We start from the raw sequence: 22,772 nt of genomic DNA, 5'->3' as shown, positions 1-22,772 counted from the left end.
GGCTGTGCTGTGGTCTGTGGAGAGGCCAGCAGAAAGGCTTCACTGCCCTCTTGTGGTAAAAAGGTAAAACACTAATCCAGCTCTGTCAGTCTACCTTGCAAAAGGCCTGCTATGGATCTCAGCACGTGTGCTGTAAGTGTCATATGGAGTGCATGACAGGGTAGAAGAGAGTAGACTTAGCAGCCAGAGGGAACCAAGGGGAGGTTTCTATCCATAATTCTGTGTTGTACCTGATGAGTTGCAGTTTGATGGTGGTTTCATGAAGGTCACAGGCTTGGTGGGTCCAGGAAGCAGGTCAGGTAGCTCGACAGTGGGCTGATTCTGACAGCAAAAGAACGGACAGTGAGTTAAGTCGCAACAACATATGAATATCTGAGGTGAAATAGGTTTGCTGGGTCTGGACACGTGCACAAATGAACCCTTTGTCACAGACACTGCTTCCTGTAGAGAACAAGGATTTCATTATATTTATTTTATTGTAACATTCTCAGCAAGGCCTCAGTTATTGCAATTAGTGTAATATATACTACAGTACGTGCGGTGACTTTTACAGAAAGGCAAACAGAGCTAAGCAACCGATCCCCCCACCCCAAAAAAAAAACACTTGGTGTGCAATTTAACTGTTAACTACACCAATGTCAAAAATATGGACCGGACTGAAACGTTCCTTTTCATAACAGTAGTAGCAGCAAATATCTCTTAAATTCTGGGACTGTTCTGTCTCATGATTTTGCGCTGCCTGTCTTTCCTGTGCTGAAAGTCTCTTACCTGCATCTTACTGCTCCCTGCCTATATCTTTACTTTCCTGGCTTGATTATTCTTCTGAACTGACGGTAAACATATCAAATATGCAGTATAGAGGAAAAATATCACTTATATGGTAATCTTCAAAATACTTACCATTACTTGAGAATGATACTCCAGTGACAATGTAAGATCCTGCATTTTCTTCCTCCTTGTTGACCTTTCCTGGCTCACATCATCAGGACTGTAGTTGGAAACCACAGGGGAGACGCGGGAACTTGGGTATTGATGAGTCGTAGCATTTATTTACCAGCAAAAAGCCTGAAGTGCACATATATTCACTGCTACGTTCTGCTAACTGCTAACTAACTAGCTAACGCTCTGTTCAGATCGCAAGGCTCTCTCTCTCTCTCTCTCTCTCGCCCGCTACGCAGACAAAATACGTACTGAGCTATTCCTGAAAGGAGCTGCGGTACTTGTGCAACAATATTATATCTCAAACTTTTCAAACTTACAGCACGGAGATGATAAATCAGTGTGATTTGCTCGTTTACTTGATACAACCGCCTCTCAATGCTTAAAGCGGAAGTGTAGTTCCCACGCACGTCTGCGCATGCCGATAATGCGTACAATATCTTAACTGATCTCAGAACGGTTGACGCCGACTCAAGGACAGCTTGACAAGCACACTTTGGCAATAGTACTGTCTCTGAGCAAGTCACCCGTCAGATCCTAGGAATATCCTCCATGCGCATGCGCAGACCTCCAAAAAAAGGCTGCTGTCCAATCTGTTTGACAAGGCCCAGCGTTTGTCAATGGGACACCGTCACGCCCACGAAAATGAGACGATAGATATAACGGCTGGACGTCAAGCTAGCTTGCAGGGACAAAACCTTCCTGCTGCCACAAGTGAGCAGTAAACTACATGACGAATGCAAATAAGCACACAACTGACATACTAATTATATGTCAGGTACTAAGAATGCTCAAGAATTATGCTTTCATTCTGCAAATTGAGAGTAAATATATAAGCTTACAAAAAATATATCAATAATATATAACTATAAAATAACATCCTTAGCCTATTTGTTATTGGCCTTCCTGGGTCCAGGGAACGGCTGTAGATGAACATGAGTCAGGGAAACGTGCACATTTCTCTCCAGAACTCCCACCAGGAGTCTGATTTTAGACTCAACCAGACCAACCCTCATGGAGTGAACAAAACATAATTTTCAGAAAGAGGAAAGAACCAGTAGCTGGAAATAAAATATTAACTATTAAAACAGTTTTCTCTCTCAAAGAGAAGCACAGACATGAATAAGAAGCGGTTTCACCCAAAAATATAAGATCGTCTGCAGAAATGTCTACATTCGTTCCAGTTTTACTTAAACTCGCCTTCTCATTTTGTTTGTTGTGCTTACTCACCATTCAAAATGCTGCTTCTCTGTAGCACAATTTTTCAATGCCTTGAAACATAAGATACAGAACAATGGCATCACAGCATTTATGTCTTTGTACACAGGCTGAGCTCTCACTACATGAATAATAATTTTTCTTTTACCAACAAATACAGTTGTGAGTTCATTTCTGATCAATATATTTAAAACAGGTCAAGTTACACTATACAAAGATCACATCACTATAAAAAGATGGATACTAATCTTCATTATATCCCTTATAAACTTTAAACATAACAAATCTAACTATTTTAAAGGATATTAAAAGTATTTAATGCCAAAACTCAACAACTTTAACAATTCTAAAAAATTAAAAAAGTTACATTAATCAAAAGCTGTAAACAACTGGTCACTGTCCATGAGTTCTTCCACAAGATAATAACTTGAATCATTAGCCACATCAAGGCACGGCCTGTTCTGACCTTCCAGTTGCCAAATAATTGTGTAATCCAAGAAAAATAGATAATGAGGAGTTTCAAGTCAAGTAAAAAAGTGAGATCAAAACACAGGAGATTTATTTAAACAAGACATTATACTGACCGCAATGGAAAAGATACAAACGAAGTTCAGACACAACAGTAAAGTTAAGTCAGGCAGTGCATATTTAAAGCTTAAAAACCGATTCAAAACCCCAACAGTTCACGTAGCAATAAAGCCATGATCACATTTTTCAAATAATTTTTAACAGGCTTCAGTCCGTATTTTGAATTACAAACAGAAACCACCAAAACCAGGTCTGCAAATCCATCAAAACAAGTATTCAGTAAACAAGTATTGAACGATTAAAATTAAGTGCACATTTAAGTCTGAAACAGCACATTAAGAGCTTATAAATTACTTTTAAACTGTCATAAATCCACAGAGAAACAAACAGATGATCAACTTCCGCTGAAATGACTTGAACAGACTTCAGTCACCATTTTCAATTAATAACAGCAAGCAGCAAAAACTCGTCTGCATATTCATTAAAAAAACTGGCACAAATGTAAGGCTGTCGCAGTAACCAACAAAAGATGATGCACCTCTTAAATAACTTGAACAGGTTTCAGTCTGTATTTTCAGTTAATAAAACAAACAAAAAATTGTTCTGGAGACACACCCACGCACACTACAATGAGCCCACCTTAAGGACCTTAGTTTGAGAGAAAAAAAAATCACAAAATACAAAACACAAGTACAACTTCAATTCAATGTCACACCCAATAAAGCAGAATGTGTAAAGCCAGCTCAGTCAGCAGAGCAGTAGAGTGCTGGGTCTGTGCTAAAGAAGGTTAACAATGTGGTAATTTCATACGAACACACAAATCTATAATTCATGTGTGTGTCCTGTGTCTTGCTTCTGGTGTTTCTTTGAACATACAAGTTGTTACACTGTTCATCATAAAGCCAGTCTGAGTTCTGGTCATTAGTGGAGATATTCCAAACATCAGACCTAAATGTCAAATGCTTCAGCTTTGCAAAAGACTTGTGAAGATGTCTGACCAGAGACTACAAAGATATTTAATTAGGACACTTCACACAGCCTTACCTGCGCTAATGAGTTAAAATCCTTATCTTATATGAAGGATTTGTCATTTATTTTTCATAACAGGTGACTCTGTGATATTCAGGAGACCAGGAGTAAAATGTTTCTCACGTTTAGAGAAAAATGGTCTGTTGATATATGGTCAAAACAAAAATTACGAATTTTATTGCCTCATGAAGAAAAGCTACAGTGCAGAACCTTGTGTGAAGTATAATTTAAACAAAAGACAAAGATTACTGTGCGCACAGTTACGTTCGGGAACACAAACATTAGCCCTGATGACCGGCAGGTTTAATGCCACTTCAGAGGAGGACAGACTTTGCTTGCTGCGTGCACTGCGTGAAATTGAGAATGAGGTTCATTTTTGTTCTTCTGTCCTGCCTGTGAGGACATAAGGGATGTCCATTTGAGTAAAATGTTGTGAAATGTTTGACCAAGGCTCAGATCTTACCACAGTGGCCTGGGTTCGAAATCCAGCCTGGGCCCTTTGCTGCATGTCATCCCCTCTCTCTCCCCCCATCTTTCCTGTCACTCTCTCACTGTTCCTATCAAATTAAAGGCAAAAAACTGACTTCAAAAAATCCTGCTGAGACCTGGGATCCCAAAAGGGAAGGTTGTAGCAGTCCTCTACTATCCCCAAGCAAATTGAGAATGACCACACCCTGACACATAACACAGTCAGGATTTTCAAATCAACTGATCCTGATCTACAACTTTTACACAACATTAACATGCAGCTACGCTTTCAGAGTGATACTCACAATTTATAAAGCTCTACACTACTCTTCTAGTTGCCTTTCAAAAACTTAGAAAGGCTCACTTTAGGCAAAAAGCACCAAGTGACCAATCACACAAAAGGTAAATGTTTCCAATACAAAAACAACAACAACAACAACAACGACAACAACAACAACAACAACAACAACAACAACAACAACAACAACACACAGAGCTTTAGAAATTGGTTAAGTGCTAAAGTTAAATAATATTGGCGTCTGTCCATAGAGAGCAAGACACAGGCTCTGATGGGCAGTTTGTTTTTAATAGAAACAAGACCAGATCCAATAATGGTCACCTACAGCGTTCCTGACTGCAGTTGATCTCAGTGTCTAAGTGACTTTTAGTAAACCCAGTTTGAGGTTTCATCAGCTCCAGACAGCTCACTACATGGAGTAGACCTTGAACAATGTGATCACCAGAGCGGACGCTGTAGCATTTGGGTAGAGCTGACAAATTCTGGCCACCAGTGTGGCACATGATCAGCCATCCAAAAAAGTCCAGCATGTTGGAGTACATGTTACCCCCTGAGGGAAAATAAGAAGATGAGAAAACGGATTAACACCTCTAGTGCACAGTTTAACCCAACAATGGCCTGCTCTAACTTGCTATGCATCCCTCAGCCAAGTTAAATATCAAATACCCCTGTATCCCTGCTTTATTTTACATTAGAATAACTTCCAACTGTTATTACAAAAAATTCAATTCTTTCTCTAAAATGATGTAAAATTGGATAAAAGATACAAATACTGTGACAGCTATATAGTGAATTGTTCATTGTTTATTTCTGCAGTATAGAGGTTGGGCTATGGTTGCCTGGTAGCAAATGTAGACATACCAAACAAAATATCAATGGCAACATGAGACAATGAAAAACATGAGCCCTGGTACAGAAAAGAAAACAATGACTTTGTCCAAAATGAATTCCTTGTACTGTAACACTCAACATTTAACTTAATAGTGAACAACAAACTGAGACTGAAGTTATTATTTTGCACCACTGACTAGAAAATGATTTTTAAAACAGTCAATGATGTGTAATCCTGTTTTGAATGAAGGCCAACACAGGAGTTGTCCCATTATCATGTAAGGGGACAACCCCATCTATATTCACAGTCTCTTGAGGGACTAGCAAGCTTAACTAGTTCTGTGTGTTAAACTCACCTTTGACCCACAGCTTGCGGCTCTCAAAGTGATCCGAAGTTATAAATGTTAGGCACAAGAGTCAGGATTTCCTCTAAAACTATCTAGCCTATAGAAATAGAATGAAAACAAAGATTAATATAGAAACAATCACAGGGAAAAAAGGCAATCCACAAATAAACACACTGGCACAGTCGTACATCAAGGAAAGATAGCTACAGCTGTCAGGTAAAACTGCTGGGTTTCTGAGCAGTTGTTTACTTTAATCTGATGCTTATCATTGAGACACCTGATGCAGAGGTTATCTTTGTTTTGTGACATCTCGTCATCAAGAAGGTAAAACTTTAATTGAGGATACAGCAGACTGTAGAGTTTTTATTTATTTCTCTTGACAAATTACTTCATTTCCATCATAGAACAGTTTGATGACAGGGATAAATGCCTCTTCAATGGCCTAAGGAAAACTCTTACTAGGGAGAAAAATGTCCATTGACTTGTACACAATAAATCACTTATTACTAACCTGTATGTCTCTGACCTCCCCCTGAGCTTTCAGTCTCTCATAGAAGGAGGTGAAGAAGTCCTCTCTCTCGCGAAATCCAGGTACAATACAAAGAGCATCAATATCAGCACCTGTCAAAGTAACACAGTTTCATATGAGAGGAAAGTCTATATTTAAACAGACCATTATCTTCACCATCTACTCTCTAGGTGGTAACCTGCCACTGAAAGAACTGTGTTTTCCCTGAATAGAAAGTCACTTGTGAAACTGTTCGCTGGAAGATTTATCACACAGCACCTTCACATATGTGTGAATCAATACTCACATTACATGAATCACATGAGCTAGTGTAAAATTCAAATTGCCACAGTTCTAACATGTTTCCAGTATCATATTTGGCGGTACCTTTGAAACATATAGATAAAAAAGATTTAACCAGCAATTTCTTACTGTTTCTTCACATATTGTTTTGAGCCACTCATTTTAGAGTGACTCAGTTTTTTCCCCCAATTTTCTCTCTGTAAATAAAACATAAAGTGCGCATGATCAAATATCATAATTTCTCTGAAGCAAAGGAAACTTGCAAACTTGCCATGATTAATCAAGATAAAGAATAACAATTAAAAACATTAGTCCACCTCATTTGAAAACTTAAGTTATATTGCTGCGTTAAAAGCCTGAGTAAACTTTACTTGAAATTGCAGTTGGTATATATATAGTTGAAGTTATTTTCCTTGAAATTTTGAGTTGAAATAGTGTTTGAATGGATAATGAAACAGTTTTTTGTTTTTTTGTTTTTAATTCAAGCAACAAATTAGCATTAGCCTAGTTAAACAACTTGTGTAACTTAACTTTCTGAGCGGAAATAAAGTGTATCTTCAAGTTGAGTTTACTCACATTTTCAATTGCTTGGAATTAGACTTCTATTCTCAAGAAAATAATGTTTCGTTTTCGTTTTCAAAATGATTAAGCCACAATGTTGTTCTGAGATGATGAGATTGTTTGTGATATGACACATGATTCAAAAAAGTAACCAACCATTTCAATATTGCAAGCAGAAAAAACTGTTTTACTATTAACTTTTTTCTCCCAGTGAATACATGAGCAAATTTGTGGAGGAAATAATACTGAATGAACAACATTATGTGGCCTTTCTCTGGATCAGCTGCACTAGATGGATCTTAAAGCTGCTCTGATCAATAATTGTATATGAACAATTGATCAGATGATTATATGTAATGTGAAAGGCACTGTTTGTGATGAACCTACAGAAATTTATCATCCAACTCTGCTGTTCCCCTCTGCTCTATAAAGAGTTTTAGCATCTTTCAGTTCATTATTTTGCTTTTACAGCGCGTTTTCACTTCTGCTGCTTTCACTATCACCGCTCTTATCAGTGTCACCTTCATTTTTGGCCACACAGAATGCAGCTCTAAGAGAAAAACTTCTAAAAAGCCACTCTATGCTACTTGCTCAGCACCAAATGACAGACAAAGCTAGATACTGGTTGGGAAACACTGTGGACCATTCAGCAGCCAAGGAGACAGATATTTTCCTCAGGGGAGGGTTGAAAACAAAACAGAACAAAAAGGAAAGTAAATATTAGATTTACGTTTGCCAAGTGACCAGAAAATCAATCATTACAGGTTTAAGTAAGGTTAAAGACTTAACCTTTTTAATTTATTAATTTCTAAGTTAACATCTAAGTGCCTATAATAGGTGTCACATCTGCCTTAGTTCATATTTCTATGATAGTTTCTATGATTTCTAGATAGTTAGTTCTTGGGATCATCTCCATTCAACCAATTAAGTTTTATTATGCAATACTATCACAAATTGGTTTTCTTAGACTTTGGAATAAATAATATCCTGAATAATGTTTCTTTACCAAAGTCTTTTCAGGTTTAGTACACTCTCTCAAACTCTTTTCTGGTTACTCTGAGTACATAACCCTGTCCTGACCACAGGATGAAATAGTATTGTTGGTGAGTTTAATATTTTGTTGCTGGAGTTTGTTTTTTGATTTTTAGTTTAACTTTTTTTTCTTTCTTTTTTTTTTTACATTTATCTTTTCTTGCTCATGTACATTTTTTTCCGTAATATTTGTGTATTTAGCACTGAATAGCCACCATAAAGAGTCGTCGTATTGTTATAAGAACAATGTTGGTCAGTTGATTAGTATAAGATTGGAGTGTATGAATATATTTATAGTCCTTATTATCTCTGAATGCTAATATCGGATAATTACTTCTCCACTTTGTTCTAATACCACAATTATTGCCCTGTCGGTGCCCGTCCATAATAACAAACGTCTTACCACTTGTTACTGCTCGGATTAGAGACGAGGAAATTTCCAGGCATCTTTCATTTCTACAGGGAAACCTGAACGCAGCAGAGAGACCAATGAATTGAGGGTGAAGAAGGAAGGACGGTGAAAACAAAAATGGACATCGGTCGAAAATAACCTAGTAAGACTGAAAATTAATTGTCTCGTGTTAAAACATTGGTGCAGCTAAAATGCTGTGACAATGTTGCGACGAAAAAATGCACATTCAGTAAAAAAAGACGTTTCGTTTCGAGCACCGACTGCTAGTTCGGTAGCTAAGTTAGCCTCAGTAGCTTAGAAACGTATGCTAGCATTATTAGCTGTAACATTAACGGTACAATATTGGCCGCTAAGTCTAGCATGGTAGTAACTGTTAGCTAGCATTTTCTCATTTAAATAGCGTTAAATGAGAGCATTTTGTGAACCGAGTGTAACGCTTGCAGCCGAGACTTCACACCCCCTTTATTGTGTGCTAGATGTCTCGGTCAGCTGTTGTTGTTATTACTCTGTTACTGAAACCAAACAGCAGCCATTATTGTATCCCTCTGAACAGAGGTGTAGTCATGTTCTCATAAGTGATGGACAACCATGCATCGGTTTATCTGCGCCAGTGGTACAGTGATTACGGGGGTCTAGCTAACACTGGAGTGCCAATGAAGATAATATTGCATATAGTTTGACCATGGTTGTAGTTTCTCTATGGTCCTCAGGTTGTCGCTGTTATGTGTTGACTTCATATGCTGTATATAAATGCTTGATTTGCATATAAGCGAGTAAAAATGTTTCATCGACATGATATCTCTAATTACAAGTAAGACTGAGTTACCGAGTTACTTTTGCTTGGTGCCTCCATTTAAAGATATATGAAGTTCAGTTTTGACTATCGAAATGTGAACTCCAGATATCTCCATAGTTATAAGTGAGTCATAATGTCAATTATAGATATATTTAATTTCCTCACTGGATTGTCTTTTAGGTAGACAAAACAAAGATATTACTACCAAGACTAAGCTGTTACAAGCAACTGCAATTTTTAAACATGTAGAATTAGTGTCATGGCTTGTCAGTACTAGAGTGGAGATATTTTGAATATGACTGACTGAGACCAGCCACTGTGCCTTTTAAGTGGCATGCATGCTGTTTGGGTGTCATAAAAGGTGAAAATGAATTAACTGTATGATGACACCTTTTTTTTTGGAGCTGACAGGTAAGCAGGAAATTTGTTGTTTGAGGTCAGGTATATAGTAAGCACTTTGGTCATTGCTGAGACAAACAGTCAGTAATTGTGTGTTTATAAGCACATCAGTTTACTTAGACATGTGTGAGTTGCAAAATGGGCCTAGAACTGAGAAATATTTTTTCCTATAGCCCAGAATACTGTAGCTGTGCCACTGTGTCATTCCAATACAGGTTGCTTCATGTAAGACTAAAGGGCTGTCTGAGTTTTTGGATCCATTTATCACTCTTGTTTCAACTCATTTTGCCAGAAATGACAGCACAAGCATCCCTACATTTTTTCTTTCTTTATATTTTTTGTGAGTGTAAATGTGTTTTTGTTTTTCTGATTTCATAACAGACTTTCTATGTCAGACCTCTGACTGGCTCATCACAAAGAACCTGAGGGGAGAAAAGTCAAAGAGGCCAGAGTTCAGAACCATGGAGGCTCGGTTTGGTAATATTGTGTTCAGCTCCAAGTTTGACTCAGGAAACCTCGCACGTGTGGAGAAGGTGGAGAAGGGCAGCTCCAGCCCTTCCTCTGATACAGCTTCCAGTGGGAGTGCCCCCTCAGGGTCTACTATTACCCCTGACTATGAGTTCAATGTGTGGACTCAGCCAGACTGTGCTGGTACTGAGCATGAGAACGGAAACAGGTAAAAAAAACTTCTGCTTTTGTAGAAGGTATTTTGTTGTTTACATGAGAGGACAAAAGGCACGAACAATGCTTCTTTGTAGATAAATATCTTTACTTTCTGCACTGTTTTTGTGTTTCAGATCCTGGTTTTACTTCAGTGTGCGGGGTGCAGCACCTGGGAAGATACTTAAGATCAATGTGATGAACATGAATAACCAGAGGAAGCTGTATAGCCAGGGTATGGCTCCTCTTGTGCGCACTTTACCTGGCAAGAACCGATGGGAAAGGATCCGAGACAGACCCACATCTGAGGTATATACACACACTCAGAGGCTGTCAGGCAGAGGATGTGGGCAACAGGAACCAATGAGGCAGAGTGCTGTCAGTCTGGCTTCCTGACAACTATAATTATCTTTCTAATAATATGTCTCTTCTTCCTTTATTCTATCGCTTTCCAGATTGTAGAAAACCAGTTCATTCTCTCATTCACTCACCGGCTGTTGGAGGTGCGGGGGGCTACCACCTACTTCTCCTTCTGCTACCCATTCTCATACAGTGAGTGCCAGGAGATGCTGCAGCAGTTGGATGAGAGCTACCCCAATGCTGCTAAACTCAGTCCAATCAGGTAAAACATACACAATACAACCCCCCACAACACATGCAATACATGTCAATTGACATGTATTTGTAAGTAAAATGCCTCTCTCTTTTCAACTCTCACTCTCTGAAATCTCTGTCCTCGCCTGTGCCCTCTGCCAGTGCACCGGGCAGTGTGTATTATCATCGCGAGTTGCTGTGCCACTCTCTGGATGGCAATAGGGTGGACCTGCTCACTGTGACCAACTGCAACGGGATGCACGAAGAGAGAGAACCCCGGCTGCCTAAGCTGTTTCCCGACAACAACACTCCAAGACCACATCGCTTTTCCAGCAAAAGGGTATGACTCAGTTGTGCATAAACACAATCAGTATTGTCGTTTGTAATGTTACACTTTTAGTGGCTTTTAATGACAACATTTAAGGCTGAGGCTGATGTGGAATTACCTAATAATCTCAAAGAGATGCAGCTGACCCTTGTTGGTGTGTCTGTTTGCAGGTGTTTTTCCTCAGCAGTCGGGTACACCCAGGGGAGACGCCCTCATCCTTTGTGTTTAATGGTTTCCTAAACTTTATCCTAAGAAGAGATGACCCACGTGCTCATGCACTTCGAAACATGTTTGTGTTCAAGCTCATTCCTATGCTCAATCCAGACGGGGTTGTACGTGGACATTACAGGTAAGAATTTCACATACATATATGGTTTGCATTAAACTCATCATTCATTACATTTCTCATAAATGTTTTGTGTTATTTATGTCATGATGTGACTTACCTTGTAAAAGGGTTAAATTACAGTTACAGGTAGTTACAACAGGTAACAGTGGCTCATATGAGTTACTTGGCAGGATTTTTGACTTGCAAATAGATCCCATAAAATGTATAACAGGAGTCTTGTTTACTAAACCAACAGTGAAATCGAGTAACACAGGAAACTGTTGAACATGTTTACATGCACTATAATAACCTGATTACTGTAAGTCTACATATAAACATGCCACAAGTCAGTAATCAGATTTCTCTCCTACCACAGACCTTATTTTGGAAGCATTATTTACTTATTTTAACCATATAACTAAATAGTGATATACTGGTAATTGTTCCTGGTGGTTTTTCTCTGTACAGCTCTGTGCATCACAAATCTGGAATGATGTGTACCTTAAAATAGCATCTGAACCATCTTCTCTTTAAACAAACACTGCTTGTAATTAGTATGCTAGAAAAAGCCCTTCGGTTATACAGAAGATTATTACAGTTTTTTAATTACTAGCAATCTGTCTCTGTTTTGAAGGACTGATTCCAGAGGAGTGAACTTGAACAGACAATACCTGAACCCCAGCCCCGAGCTGCACCCATCCATCTATGGAGCCAAAACACTGTTGCTCTACCACCACATGCACAACCGCTTGCACATTACACAATCCGGCACTCACTTTAACAGCCCTTCACACACACAGACCACGCCCCTGAACATCAAACCCGCCAATCAGCATCAAGCCCCTCCCCTCACCGCCCTTGACGTCAGCGTGAACCAACAAACGGTAGAGAAGGAAGAAAATCCTGCACAGCCCGAAGTTCCCATGGTGATGGAAGAAAATGTCTGGGTTACCACAGAGACAGGGAAAGGAGACCAGAACAGTTCATCAATCTCTTCAGAGACTGTAGCCCCTGTTACTGTAGAGGTAACAGTCCCACAGGTGGAGGAACAGGAATCAATTCCACCCCAGGAGGGAGGCGTGGCATATTATGTGGACTTACATGGCCACGCCTCCAAACGTGGATGTTTCATGTATGGAAACAGCCTTCCCAATGAGAGCCAGCAGGTAAAAGATTGTCTGTGTATTCCAACCCTTACCTTGGTATATTTCTGGAACAATGTCAGATGATATTTTGTGTTATTGTCAAAGTTTTTCTTAGCTTCACTCCACTCCCTTTCCTCTGTCTTCAGGTAGAAAACATGCTGTACCCAAGGCTGATCGCTGTGAACTCTGCCCACTTTGATTTCCTTGGCTGTAACTTCTCAGAGAAAAACATGTATGCACGAGACAAGAGAGATGGGCAGTCCAAAGAAGGCAGCGGGCGAGTGGCCATTCACAAGGCCATAGGGCTGCTTCACAGGTCAGATTTCAATGAATACACACCACTTCAATAGGTGATGTTCAGTGGTCAGTTCAAATAGCACATTGCAACTTTTTAATCTATTTTCAATACTCCTTTGGGTTTTGAATTGAGTCAATTGTAAGGTTATCAGAAATTCAAGGATGTGTAATTATCCCACTGTTAATCGTGCATCTTTAATGTTTGTTAATTTGATCAAAATACAGACAGTGTGTCCCAAACGATTATTCTTTAAACGATTAATCTAGTGATTATTCTTTTCGATTATTTGACTAATCTAAGGATTATTTTTTTTATTAACCTAACAGTAATTTTATTGCAATTATTTTCCAGTTAGTCATTTAATATAACAATTTGCCCCGTCCAACACACACACACACTGCACCAGGGTGTTTCCTCTTTATGTGCTCGTGCATGACTGTCGTGCTAGAGTGATATGCCAGATGCACTTTGCAGAATCTGCAGACTTCCGCACCGTTGGTGTCAAGATTAAAGTATTCCAAAACTTTGGAGGACCGTGTGCAAGCCTTTTTTGCCGTGTGTTGCTCCACACGCTCCGTCGTACTGCTGGTAGACGGCGCCATGTTGTTCAAATAGATTACACAGACGCAAATCATTCATGTAGTAAATGACTTCAATTACATCACAGCGTTGTCCCAGCCCTTGCGCTGCGCTTGTATCCGGGTAAACCAAAGACGATGGATATAAACGGTCCCATTAGAAAGTTCCGGTTTTGTTCTATGAACATTTTCCCTGTGTGGTTTTACACGACGCGTTGACACTAAAATTCCACATCGAATAATTTTTATAATCGACAACGTCGATTACGTCGGATAATCATCCCAGCCCTAGTACGAAACAATAGCTGTAGGAATAGTTGGTCATGTTTCTGTTATTCTCCCCGACAGCTACACTCTGGAGTGCAACTACAACACAGGAAAAAGCATGAACACCATTCCACCTGCCTGCCATGACAACGGACGGGCAACCCCTCCTCCACCTCCATCATTCCCTCCAAAATACACTCCAGAAATATTTGAACAGGTAGGAGGAAAAGAGTGGTTTGTTTTACAGGTATTTCATCTCATTCAATTCATTCAATTTATTTCACTGTGTCAGGATCGTAGTTTTTTGGGAACATGAATGAAATCCTTTCAACTCATATCATCCCAAGCTATTGACTCACTGTCAGCAGCTGATAATTCCGACTGGAACACATGTTTATTGAAATGTGGTGAAAATGTTTGTGAAATGAACTACAGAATCTATCTGCAAACAAAATTTACCTAACAAGACAAGGCAGTTCTGAAGTAAACTCAAGTGATACTGTGCATCAGGTGGGGCGTGCCGTGGCTGTCTCAGCCCTGGATATGGCAGAGTGTAACCCCTGGCCAAGACTGGTTCTGTCGGAGCACAGCTGCCTGACAAATCTCCGAGCCTGGATCCTCAAACACGTACGCAACACTAAAGGCCTGAACACACACATCCACTCTCACCCTCCACCAAGAATACACCACAATGGCAGCAAGGCTTCACCGCCAAAGAATTTCAACAAGTGAGTTCAAACAAAGAAGCCAAACAACTTACACAAAAATGTGTACTTAAGTATGTTGAGTTTTCATGTGGAACAAACCGTTTGATTGGCTCTGTGTTGAGGTTTTTTTTTTTTTTTTTTTCTGTGATTTATTTTTTTTCCCATGCAGCTGTCTGTCTGGTTCAGCTTCGGAGAACACCCTCAGCCGCATTCGCTGCAACAGCCACAGTAGCAGCAGCCAGACACCCTCCCCAAAGATGCACAGCTCTCCAAGCTTTACTTTTGGCTGCCCCCCACCCAGAACTCACACGCAGCACAACAGCACACACACAAGTGGACGTGGAGGCAACAAGACACTCGGGCCAGTCAGGGGTAAGCTGACCTCTCAACAATCTGCCTGTCATACTGGTTGCTGGTTTCCTCTTCCTGGGTGTTTCTCCACTCTTCTCTTTTCCTCTCTCAACGTTACACGTTCTGTCTCTTAGTGGCTCTTGTGGCTGCCGTCCTCTGTTTTTACTGATGCTGATGAACGGTTGATGGCTGGTAGTGGGCTCTTTTAGGTAGTGTGGTTCTTTTAGGATGCCAGATTGGTGTGTCAATGTCTGTAATAGTCAGCTTCAGGTTTACTGTTACAGTGATGTGAACTGGGCCCCAGGCTTGGGAGGATTTCTATTTTACAGACATCAACAAATGGATTCTTGTCCTGGATGTCTCTGGCCTGTAATATGAGCATGACCCCTGCATGACCTGAGCATGACTCCACCCGCTGCTGTTGTCTGTGCATGCATTTTGTCACCTTCAACTGTAGTCCTGCTCAAAATGAGGATGAGACTGCATGACTTTTGTGTTTTAATGAGCCCTGTTCCTAGGCACCACAACCAAATTGATTGTTTGGGTGGAAAAATTAGCATATTTTTCCATTATTCAGATTGATTATGACTACAGGCCAGCAATTAGCTTACCTGGAGGATTTTAACATCTGCTGTGCCTCAGTACATGGCTCTTGTGAACGGCAGTTTCCACAGGTACCCACTTTGTGTTGCACACAATCCCCGCATGTCTCTGAGTTGGTGTGCGTATGTGTCTTCCTCTCTGTAGACCCTAAGCCTCAGGAGAAGAGACGTCCCCCCCACCACCGCTCCATCCTACGGTCCCCCAGCAACAGCCACACACCCTTACGTCCCCCACTCTCACCCCCTTCCTCCTCCTCCTCCTCGTCTTCCTCAGTGTGTGCTGCGGGCTCCTGTCCCCTCCCGGCCTCCGTCAGTATGACAGGTCTGTACTCCCTCCAGCCCCCCAGCCTCTCCACCTTGCTCCCCTCCCTGCAGGCTCTGCCCCGCCCCGGGCTGCTCTCCAAACTGAGCCCCCTTCTCCTTCAGAGCCTACCACCGGCCACCAACACTCCAACTGGGCCCACCCAGGACTGAATCTAACCTAACCTGTGAGGGCCTCTGTGTGCGTGCGTGCGTGCGTGCGTGCGTGCGTGCGCGTGTGTGTGTGGGTGGACAGAGTGAGTGTAAGTGCAAATTGCTATCTGGTGTATGTCTGTGAGTGTGTGATTGAAACATTACTGGTGCTAGCTCTTCTAACTTTTCCTCAAATATTTGTTTTTGTTTTTCCTTCTGCACATATCTGCATAATTACATGTATCTACAGTATTAGCACCTTAGGATAAATGATACACTTGAGAGTGCAAATGTTCCTCAAATCTCAATTATGACTGAAATGTGTTGAGAAACGTTTTTCCTTTCATTACCAACGTTAAATCAAGCATTGTGTAACACACAACCTTCTGACATAGTTCTTGTGGACTCTCTTTACTAACCAAAGCAGACCAGTTAGTGTGTGAATGTGTTTAGCAATGTGCGGCAGTTGCTTAGCTACATAATCTCCATTGTGTCCTTGAACTTGCAGAATATACAGTAGATATTAACAGTATACATTGATATTAGAAATATTATACGAATGGATTAAATTCAATTCAGTTTTATTTATATAAGTAGCGCCAAATCATAACATACATTATCTCAAGGCACTTTACAGGGTCACAACCTTATAATATTACAGAGAGAAACAGTTCTCACTATGAGCAGCACTTGGCAACAGTGAAGAGGAAAAACTCCCTTCTAACAGCAAGAAACCTCCCTCGACCGGTTGGGGTGAGAGGAGAAAGAGGGGGGTGAGTGGGAGAGAGAAGAAGTGCTCAGTGCGTCATGGAAGTTCCCCTAGCAGTCTAGGCCTATAGCAGTATAACTATGGGATGGTTCACCTGAGCCAGCCCTAACTATAATCTTTATGAAAGAGGGAAGTTTTAAGCCTTTATCTTAAATGTAGAGAAGTGTCTGCCTCCCAAACCCAAACTAGGTGCTGGTTCCACAGGAGAGGAGCCTGATAACTGAAGTTTCTGCCTCACATTCTACTCTTGGTAACTCTAGGAACCACAAGTCGACCTGCATTTTGAGAGCGGAGAGCACTGTTGGGATAATGGAGTACTTTGAGCTCTTTAAGATTGGTGTAGTTCGGTCATTAAGGGCTTTATATGTAAGGAGGAGGATTTTACATTCTATTCTGGATTTTATAGGGAGTCAGTGCAGTGAAGCTAACACAGGAGAAATATGAGCTCTTTTTCTAGTTCCTGTCAGTACTCATTCTGCAGCATTTGGAGGCTTTTCACTGAGTTATTGGGACACCCTGATAATATGGAATTACAGTAGTCCAGTCTGGAGGAAACAAATGCATGGATTAGTTTTTTAGCATCCTTTGAGACAGTATGTTAATTTTAATTTTCACAGTATTGGGCAGGTGGAAGAAGGCTGTCCTAGAGACGGGGTAAAGGTTCCTTACAGTAGAACTTGTAAGTGGCTTTTTCAGTCCGTATACAAGTAACAAATTAATAGAATTTCCATACTGTGTTGATATTTGGGAAATACTGTTACTCTTACTCTTAAGCTACAATGTGATTTACTTTTGCGATTTTGCACTTTAATTTTTGAATTATTTATTTTATTTAATTTTTGAGAGATTGGGTTTGCAGAATTAGACTGAACATGTGGCTTCTGTTTCTGTAAAATCTTTTAAAGCACTTTCTGATCTTTTGTTCCTTTCCCCAGTGTATTTGGATTTCACTTTGTAATGGTAATATGTAAAACAGTGCAGGTCGCAGACTGATCACACCGTCCCATTATAGTCATATATGGAGTTAGCTCGGTGTAGGACTTAGCGTTCTGTAGTCTACATTTAAATCCTTGTGATCAAAAATCACATGTAAAAGGTCTGTTGTTTAATTTTTGTGTGTAAGTCTGTGATAATAATGAAACCTGTATCATTCCAGTGTCAGTCCAGTCTTGGTGCTGACATTATGATATTCACAGAGTAGCCTATTGCCAGAAACCTCATGCGGACCATCACTGGCTTAAATCCTCAAGGATGATGGAGTTATGAAAAAAAAGGGTTGTGTCATAGAGCTGCCAACAAGCAATATCATATAAAATTATTTGTTTTTCCAACAGTGTGACCAAGTCAAAGTTGGCAAGTGTTAATAATTTTCTAATGAGATTCCAGAAATGGTTTTGGTGTATATAAAGTGTAGAGTTTTTTTTTTAATTTTATTATGTGTCATCAAGCCGGTGAAGAAAGCATTGATCATTATTTATTCAAGCACATTTGTGTGTTTCGTTGTGTAAATTGAATTTGACAGGTGTGTAGTTGATGGTCAAAGTTTATATATTTTGTGATTTGCAGAGGTGAGAAATTATCTCATCGTCTTGGTCTATATGTATAAGCCTCATAGAGGAATTGTGGAATTATAGTAATTTGTCTGTAATTCAGTTTTGTGTGCTGTCATCCAAGTACTTGATGATGGTCTGTGTTTTAGACCAGCCATTTTAGACGGACTGAAGATGCTGAGGTTGAATGTCTATGATCTGGAAAGGTTTTATGAGCAGCCGATAAACCAGACCTTTGATCGATTGGATCAAAATAGCTTTCTGAATATCTGGCCTTGCTGTAACTATCGTCTGTTTAAGTGCTGTGCAACATTGTAGTTATGGTGTGCCTTGCTCTGTTGTAAGCAGTAGGTCTAGGTGGCTCTGCTCAACCTTTTTTATCAGAACACCTGGATTATATTGTGATCCGATAGGTCATCCGTCTTGCCTCTACATCTGCATTGTCCTCTATTTGGAGAAACTTACCCTTGCAAGATGCAATGAAGAAGGAAAAATAGGAGAAATGTATTCATAATTTAGTGGCTTTTTTAATATACAGGCCTAAAACACTGTACCATTTAAAAAATATATATATAAATAACTACAGATGAGTTAAAGGGGCATATTTAAGACTTTTGTTGACCTTTTCATGAAAGGAAAAAGGAGTTAATTAGAGCAGATGTCAAACAAAATCCATCCTCTTTTACTTAGATGTAAAGTTTTCCAAAAAAGGAGCATAGACCTGATAGAGAAATCTTTCAAATTAATGTTAGTGTGTGTGAAACTGTCAACCTCTGAACATTTGATTGTCATTTTGTGTTACAGAGACATAAAAGTCTTACTAAATGCTCCTTTAATGTCACTATGATGATGAGTTTCATGTAGCCTATGCCCACTCCATTCAGGCCAGTGGGGAACGATGTATCATGAGCTTTCACTTTAGACCAGTGCCCTGAAAAAGAAAAACTGTAGTTTTATTCTGCTTTCTCACTGTGAACTTTGATGTCCTGTTTCCCAGTTGTTTCAACCCTAAAGCTTAAATATCTTCATCCAGAATAACAAAGAAAAAGCTTTAGGTGGAAACACACTGTATGCATAGTCACATTCTCATTAGGTCGTTCTGCTTTATCCTCCTTATGAGAATGTTTCCTTCAATGTGGTGCTAACCTTCTATACCAGACTACGGTTAAGTGTTTGTCTGTGTAACATCTTTAAGAATGTCCCCTTCTTAAATGTGCTGCTGTCCTTTACCGCCTCTCTGTTTAACCTCTGGAATAAAAACTATCCTTTTGTGAAGCAACTTCTGTGTGTGAGTCCTCTGCTCTCTATTCACTCTGTTGCATGTAATCTTTATTTATCAGTGTCCATGTAGAGTGCAGTTGCTGCCAAACAGTTAAAGGTGCTTGAAAGTCAAACCTCAAGACAATCATTCAACCCAACATGTGAGATCTTGTGAAAACATGTCCTCTTGACCACTGATACATCAACATTCAGCAATTCATGTGTGTTACATTTGTAATTTTTTAAATACTTTAATTTCCTAATAGTTTTTTGTCCTGGAAAAGATCTCTGTCTTTGAATGTTGTGTTGCCGATTTGCCACCTGCTGTTCTCCTTCCCTCTGTTTTTTTTTTTTTTTTTTTTTTTTTTTTTTTTTTTTTTTTTTTTTTTTGTATTCATGTCCCTTCATCTGGTTAACAGGCCTCAGCTGTCCAGACTTTCAGGCTGGTGGACACAGTTCAGAGGGTTGGTCCAGAATGCCTTTCCCCACGCGTCCTGGACGTGTGGGGAGAGGGTGCCGAACTCATCACTCCACAGAGACCCGTACAGAGGTTAGCTGACTTTGCTGGCTCACTCACAGAGAGCAAATTCTCCTCATTTCTTGTATTACCCATTTTTTTATTATATATCTTATATATTTTATATACATTTGTTTAACAAAGTCTTGCTATAATATCTCCATCTGTCGCAGACTGCTAAAGGGTTGGCGCCTGAACACATCCTTTCCTCCATCAAATTTAGCAAGTGAGTCCAATCTTGTATACCGAAGAAGAAAATGAAAATACACATCTGCATTGCAACAGTGGGACATTGTATATTATGGAGATTTGCCTTCTCCATGCTTTGATTTCTCCATGAATGGTGAAAATATTAACCTCTTCGTTGCCTGCCCAGGTGTGAACTACAGCCTCATATAAGCCGCATCCCCATCCGGAGGTTGGGATCAACTGACACCTCTTCCACACCGGACAGTAAAACGACCCCTGTTAGCAGTAATCCAGAGGAGTCACCCTCCATGAAGGTGTGGAAGCTGCTCAAACCAGGCCTCCACAGACACCTGTCACTCTCAGGTATGTACTGTATATGCACACATACACACGTATTGCTGTCGTATTAGCTCTGTTTGGCCTAGAGGGAGTCACCTGACTAATAATGGGATCAATTAAGATAGGGCCAGGGCCAGTGACAGGGTTTTGCAGTGGGTCATCTCATAAAAGTTTGATTCCACATGACCTTAAAGCTGCACTAATCAATATTTATTTATTTAGAGTGATCCCACTCTGTAGTTCCCCTCAGTCATACATAGCATTCTATTGTCTTTAACCTCATTGCTTTGGTTTTATGGCCTGAAACTGTTTTGGTTCGTCCCCAGTGTAGGAATTTCTGAACTGCTACTATTTTTACCATTAAATTTGGCTTCAATATGTGTGTTGATTCAGCATTACAGAGGATATTTTCCCTTGTTCCATAATTTTCAAATGCTCCATGGCATTATTGTTTTGAGTTAACGTCTTTACCGTTTATGTCACTCTGCAGGTGTGTCGGGGAAAGACGGTGCCATGCAGCTGGCCTCTAAGGCACTAATGAAGAAGGGCACTGACAGGAGTTTACACTATAAAGGAAATGCTATCATAGAAACTTCACCAGAGATGGATGAAACACTGCAACAGGTGAAAATAGACACTTGTGTCAAGTGGAATTAACATTACAGTAAGACATAATAAATGACTTAACCAGGCTGTACCTTGTTGTCTTTAAAGGTTGAGGAAACTCCGGCGATGCCGCTGCCTGAGCCTGTGAACATGCGTGAGACAGTGACCCTGTGTGGAGAAGCTTAGGAACTGCACAGTAGAGGAGACACTTCGTATATCTGTATTTCTTAATGTGAGCCTAAATCACAATGTTGTGATCACAGCCAGTTAGATCTTGATAACAAGGAGGGCATTGTCATCACAGGAGGATTATTTGGGGCATCCTAATGTGCAATATATCATTTTTATCTTTATTTATTCAGTTTCCAGAGCATGCATGATGTATTCAACCATGCTGTTCGACATAGTTATAACTGCCCAGTACAAACATTGAGTAGCTTTACTGGAGCAGCTGGGGGTTCAGTGCCTTGCTCAATGACACCACAGCAGTGGTTGAGGTAGGGGAGAGGCACACACTTTCCCCATCCCAGTTTTACAACTCATCAAAATCCAGTGACTTGAAATATCTTTAAACATTTCAGCTTCTATCACTGTACCTCACATTTGTGTTTTTATAATTTTAGTTCTGTCTTCTGCCGCTTGTTCCCACAAAAAGGCAGTAGGTGCACTCTGACCAATACTGTTATGCACTGATAGATATACTATATGTTTTAGTCAGCCACTTGTACTCTTACAGCAAAGGTTGACTTTTATTCCAGCTGACACGCACAACAGCACCTTTACCGCCCCCTTTATTTCCTTTTGTGTGTTTAGAAACAAATGTGTGAGAAGTGTGTATTTAATGTAATTATTCCAGAAGTTGTTTGTGCTTTGCCTATAATGCCCATAAAAGGGAGTCAACCCCTGTTGGACCTTTTCATGGTTTGTTTTTACCACACTGCTCAACAGAAAAGAAACTCAAATGTGAAATTGTAAAATCAAACTTATTTAAGTAAAAATGTAAAACATTAGTTAGTGTTGTGTATCTATAAGTTAGTAATTCATGTGTAGCAACTGATTTTAGGATAAATGCAGTTGTATCTGGAAAGCCCAAACAATTGTTGGGAGAGGACAATATCAAACTAATCCATGAAGTTAATGAAAAGTACCAAATAGGAGAAAGTAACAAAAAAATCAAAGCATAGCTGTAAATCTACCTTTACCAGGCCAGAATACAGAGAAATGCTAGAGGAAAACCTTCTGTATTCTGCAAAAGAACTGTAACTTGGGGAGTTTAATTTCCAAATATACATAAAGCCAAAGTTGCACAAGTGGCTTAAAAACAAGTTTGAGTCCAAAGTTGATACAGACCTAAACATATGACTAATGGATGTAAATTTTGTTACCTCACTTCACATTGAATTGGAAGGGGATGAATACTAATACATGATAAGGTCCAAACGGGGGGTTGATACCATTTATGGGTAATACATATTTGTATTGAATATACTTTTTCTGTCACATTCCTATAGAGCTTTTTGCTCCACAGCACACCAATATGGGAACAAATCATATATATAAAT

At 39.9% G+C, this 22,772-nt stretch overlaps 1 protein-coding gene across 2 annotated transcripts; it reads left to right on the top strand.

Moving 5' to 3' along the window:
* Positions 1 to 8,510: 8,510 nt before the first annotated feature.
* Positions 8,511 to 22,123, top strand: agbl5 (AGBL carboxypeptidase 5). Of its 2 annotated transcripts, XM_023429932.2 has the most exons (17): positions 8,511 to 8,616; positions 10,051 to 10,345; positions 10,467 to 10,638; positions 10,785 to 10,951; positions 11,086 to 11,263; positions 11,422 to 11,600; positions 12,214 to 12,745; positions 12,871 to 13,040; positions 13,949 to 14,084; positions 14,378 to 14,595; positions 14,744 to 14,946; positions 15,673 to 15,849; positions 19,979 to 20,109; positions 20,250 to 20,302; positions 20,453 to 20,628; positions 21,095 to 21,228; positions 21,319 to 22,123. In XM_023429932.2, exons 2-17 carry the CDS (start codon positions 10,131 to 10,133, stop codon positions 21,394 to 21,396), a joined length of 2,919 nt encoding a protein of 972 aa, XP_023285700.1. In that variant the 5' UTR covers positions 8,511 to 8,616; positions 10,051 to 10,130; the 3' UTR covers positions 21,397 to 22,123. The 2 variants fall into 2 exon arrangements, with proteins under 2 accessions (XP_023285700.1, XP_023285701.1); XM_023429933.2 differs by lacking the exon at positions 15,673 to 15,849.
* The last annotated feature ends 649 nt before the right edge of the window (positions 22,124 to 22,772 follow it).

The sequence above is a fragment of the Seriola lalandi genome, unplaced genomic scaffold (genome assembly GCF_002814215.2).
Source record: "Seriola lalandi dorsalis isolate HSWRI2012SDOR001 ecotype SW California unplaced genomic scaffold, Sedor1 jcf7180002054901, whole genome shotgun sequence".
Lineage (NCBI taxonomy): Eukaryota > Metazoa > Chordata > Actinopteri > Carangiformes > Carangidae > Seriola > Seriola lalandi.
This window is presented reverse-complemented; position numbering and strand designations above follow the sequence as displayed.

Coding starts and splice junctions, on each gene's coding strand:
- agbl5 (XM_023429932.2), top strand. CDS start 10,131: ATGGAGGCTCGGTTTGGTAATATTGTGTTCAGCTCCAAGTTTGACTCA. Junction 10,346..10,466: donor GAGCATGAGAACGGAAACAG/GTAAAAAAAACT, acceptor TTTGTGTTTCAG/ATCCTGGTTTTACTTCAGTG. Junction 21,229..21,318: donor TGGATGAAACACTGCAACAG/GTGAAAATAGAC, acceptor TTGTCTTTAAAG/GTTGAGGAAACTCCGGCGAT.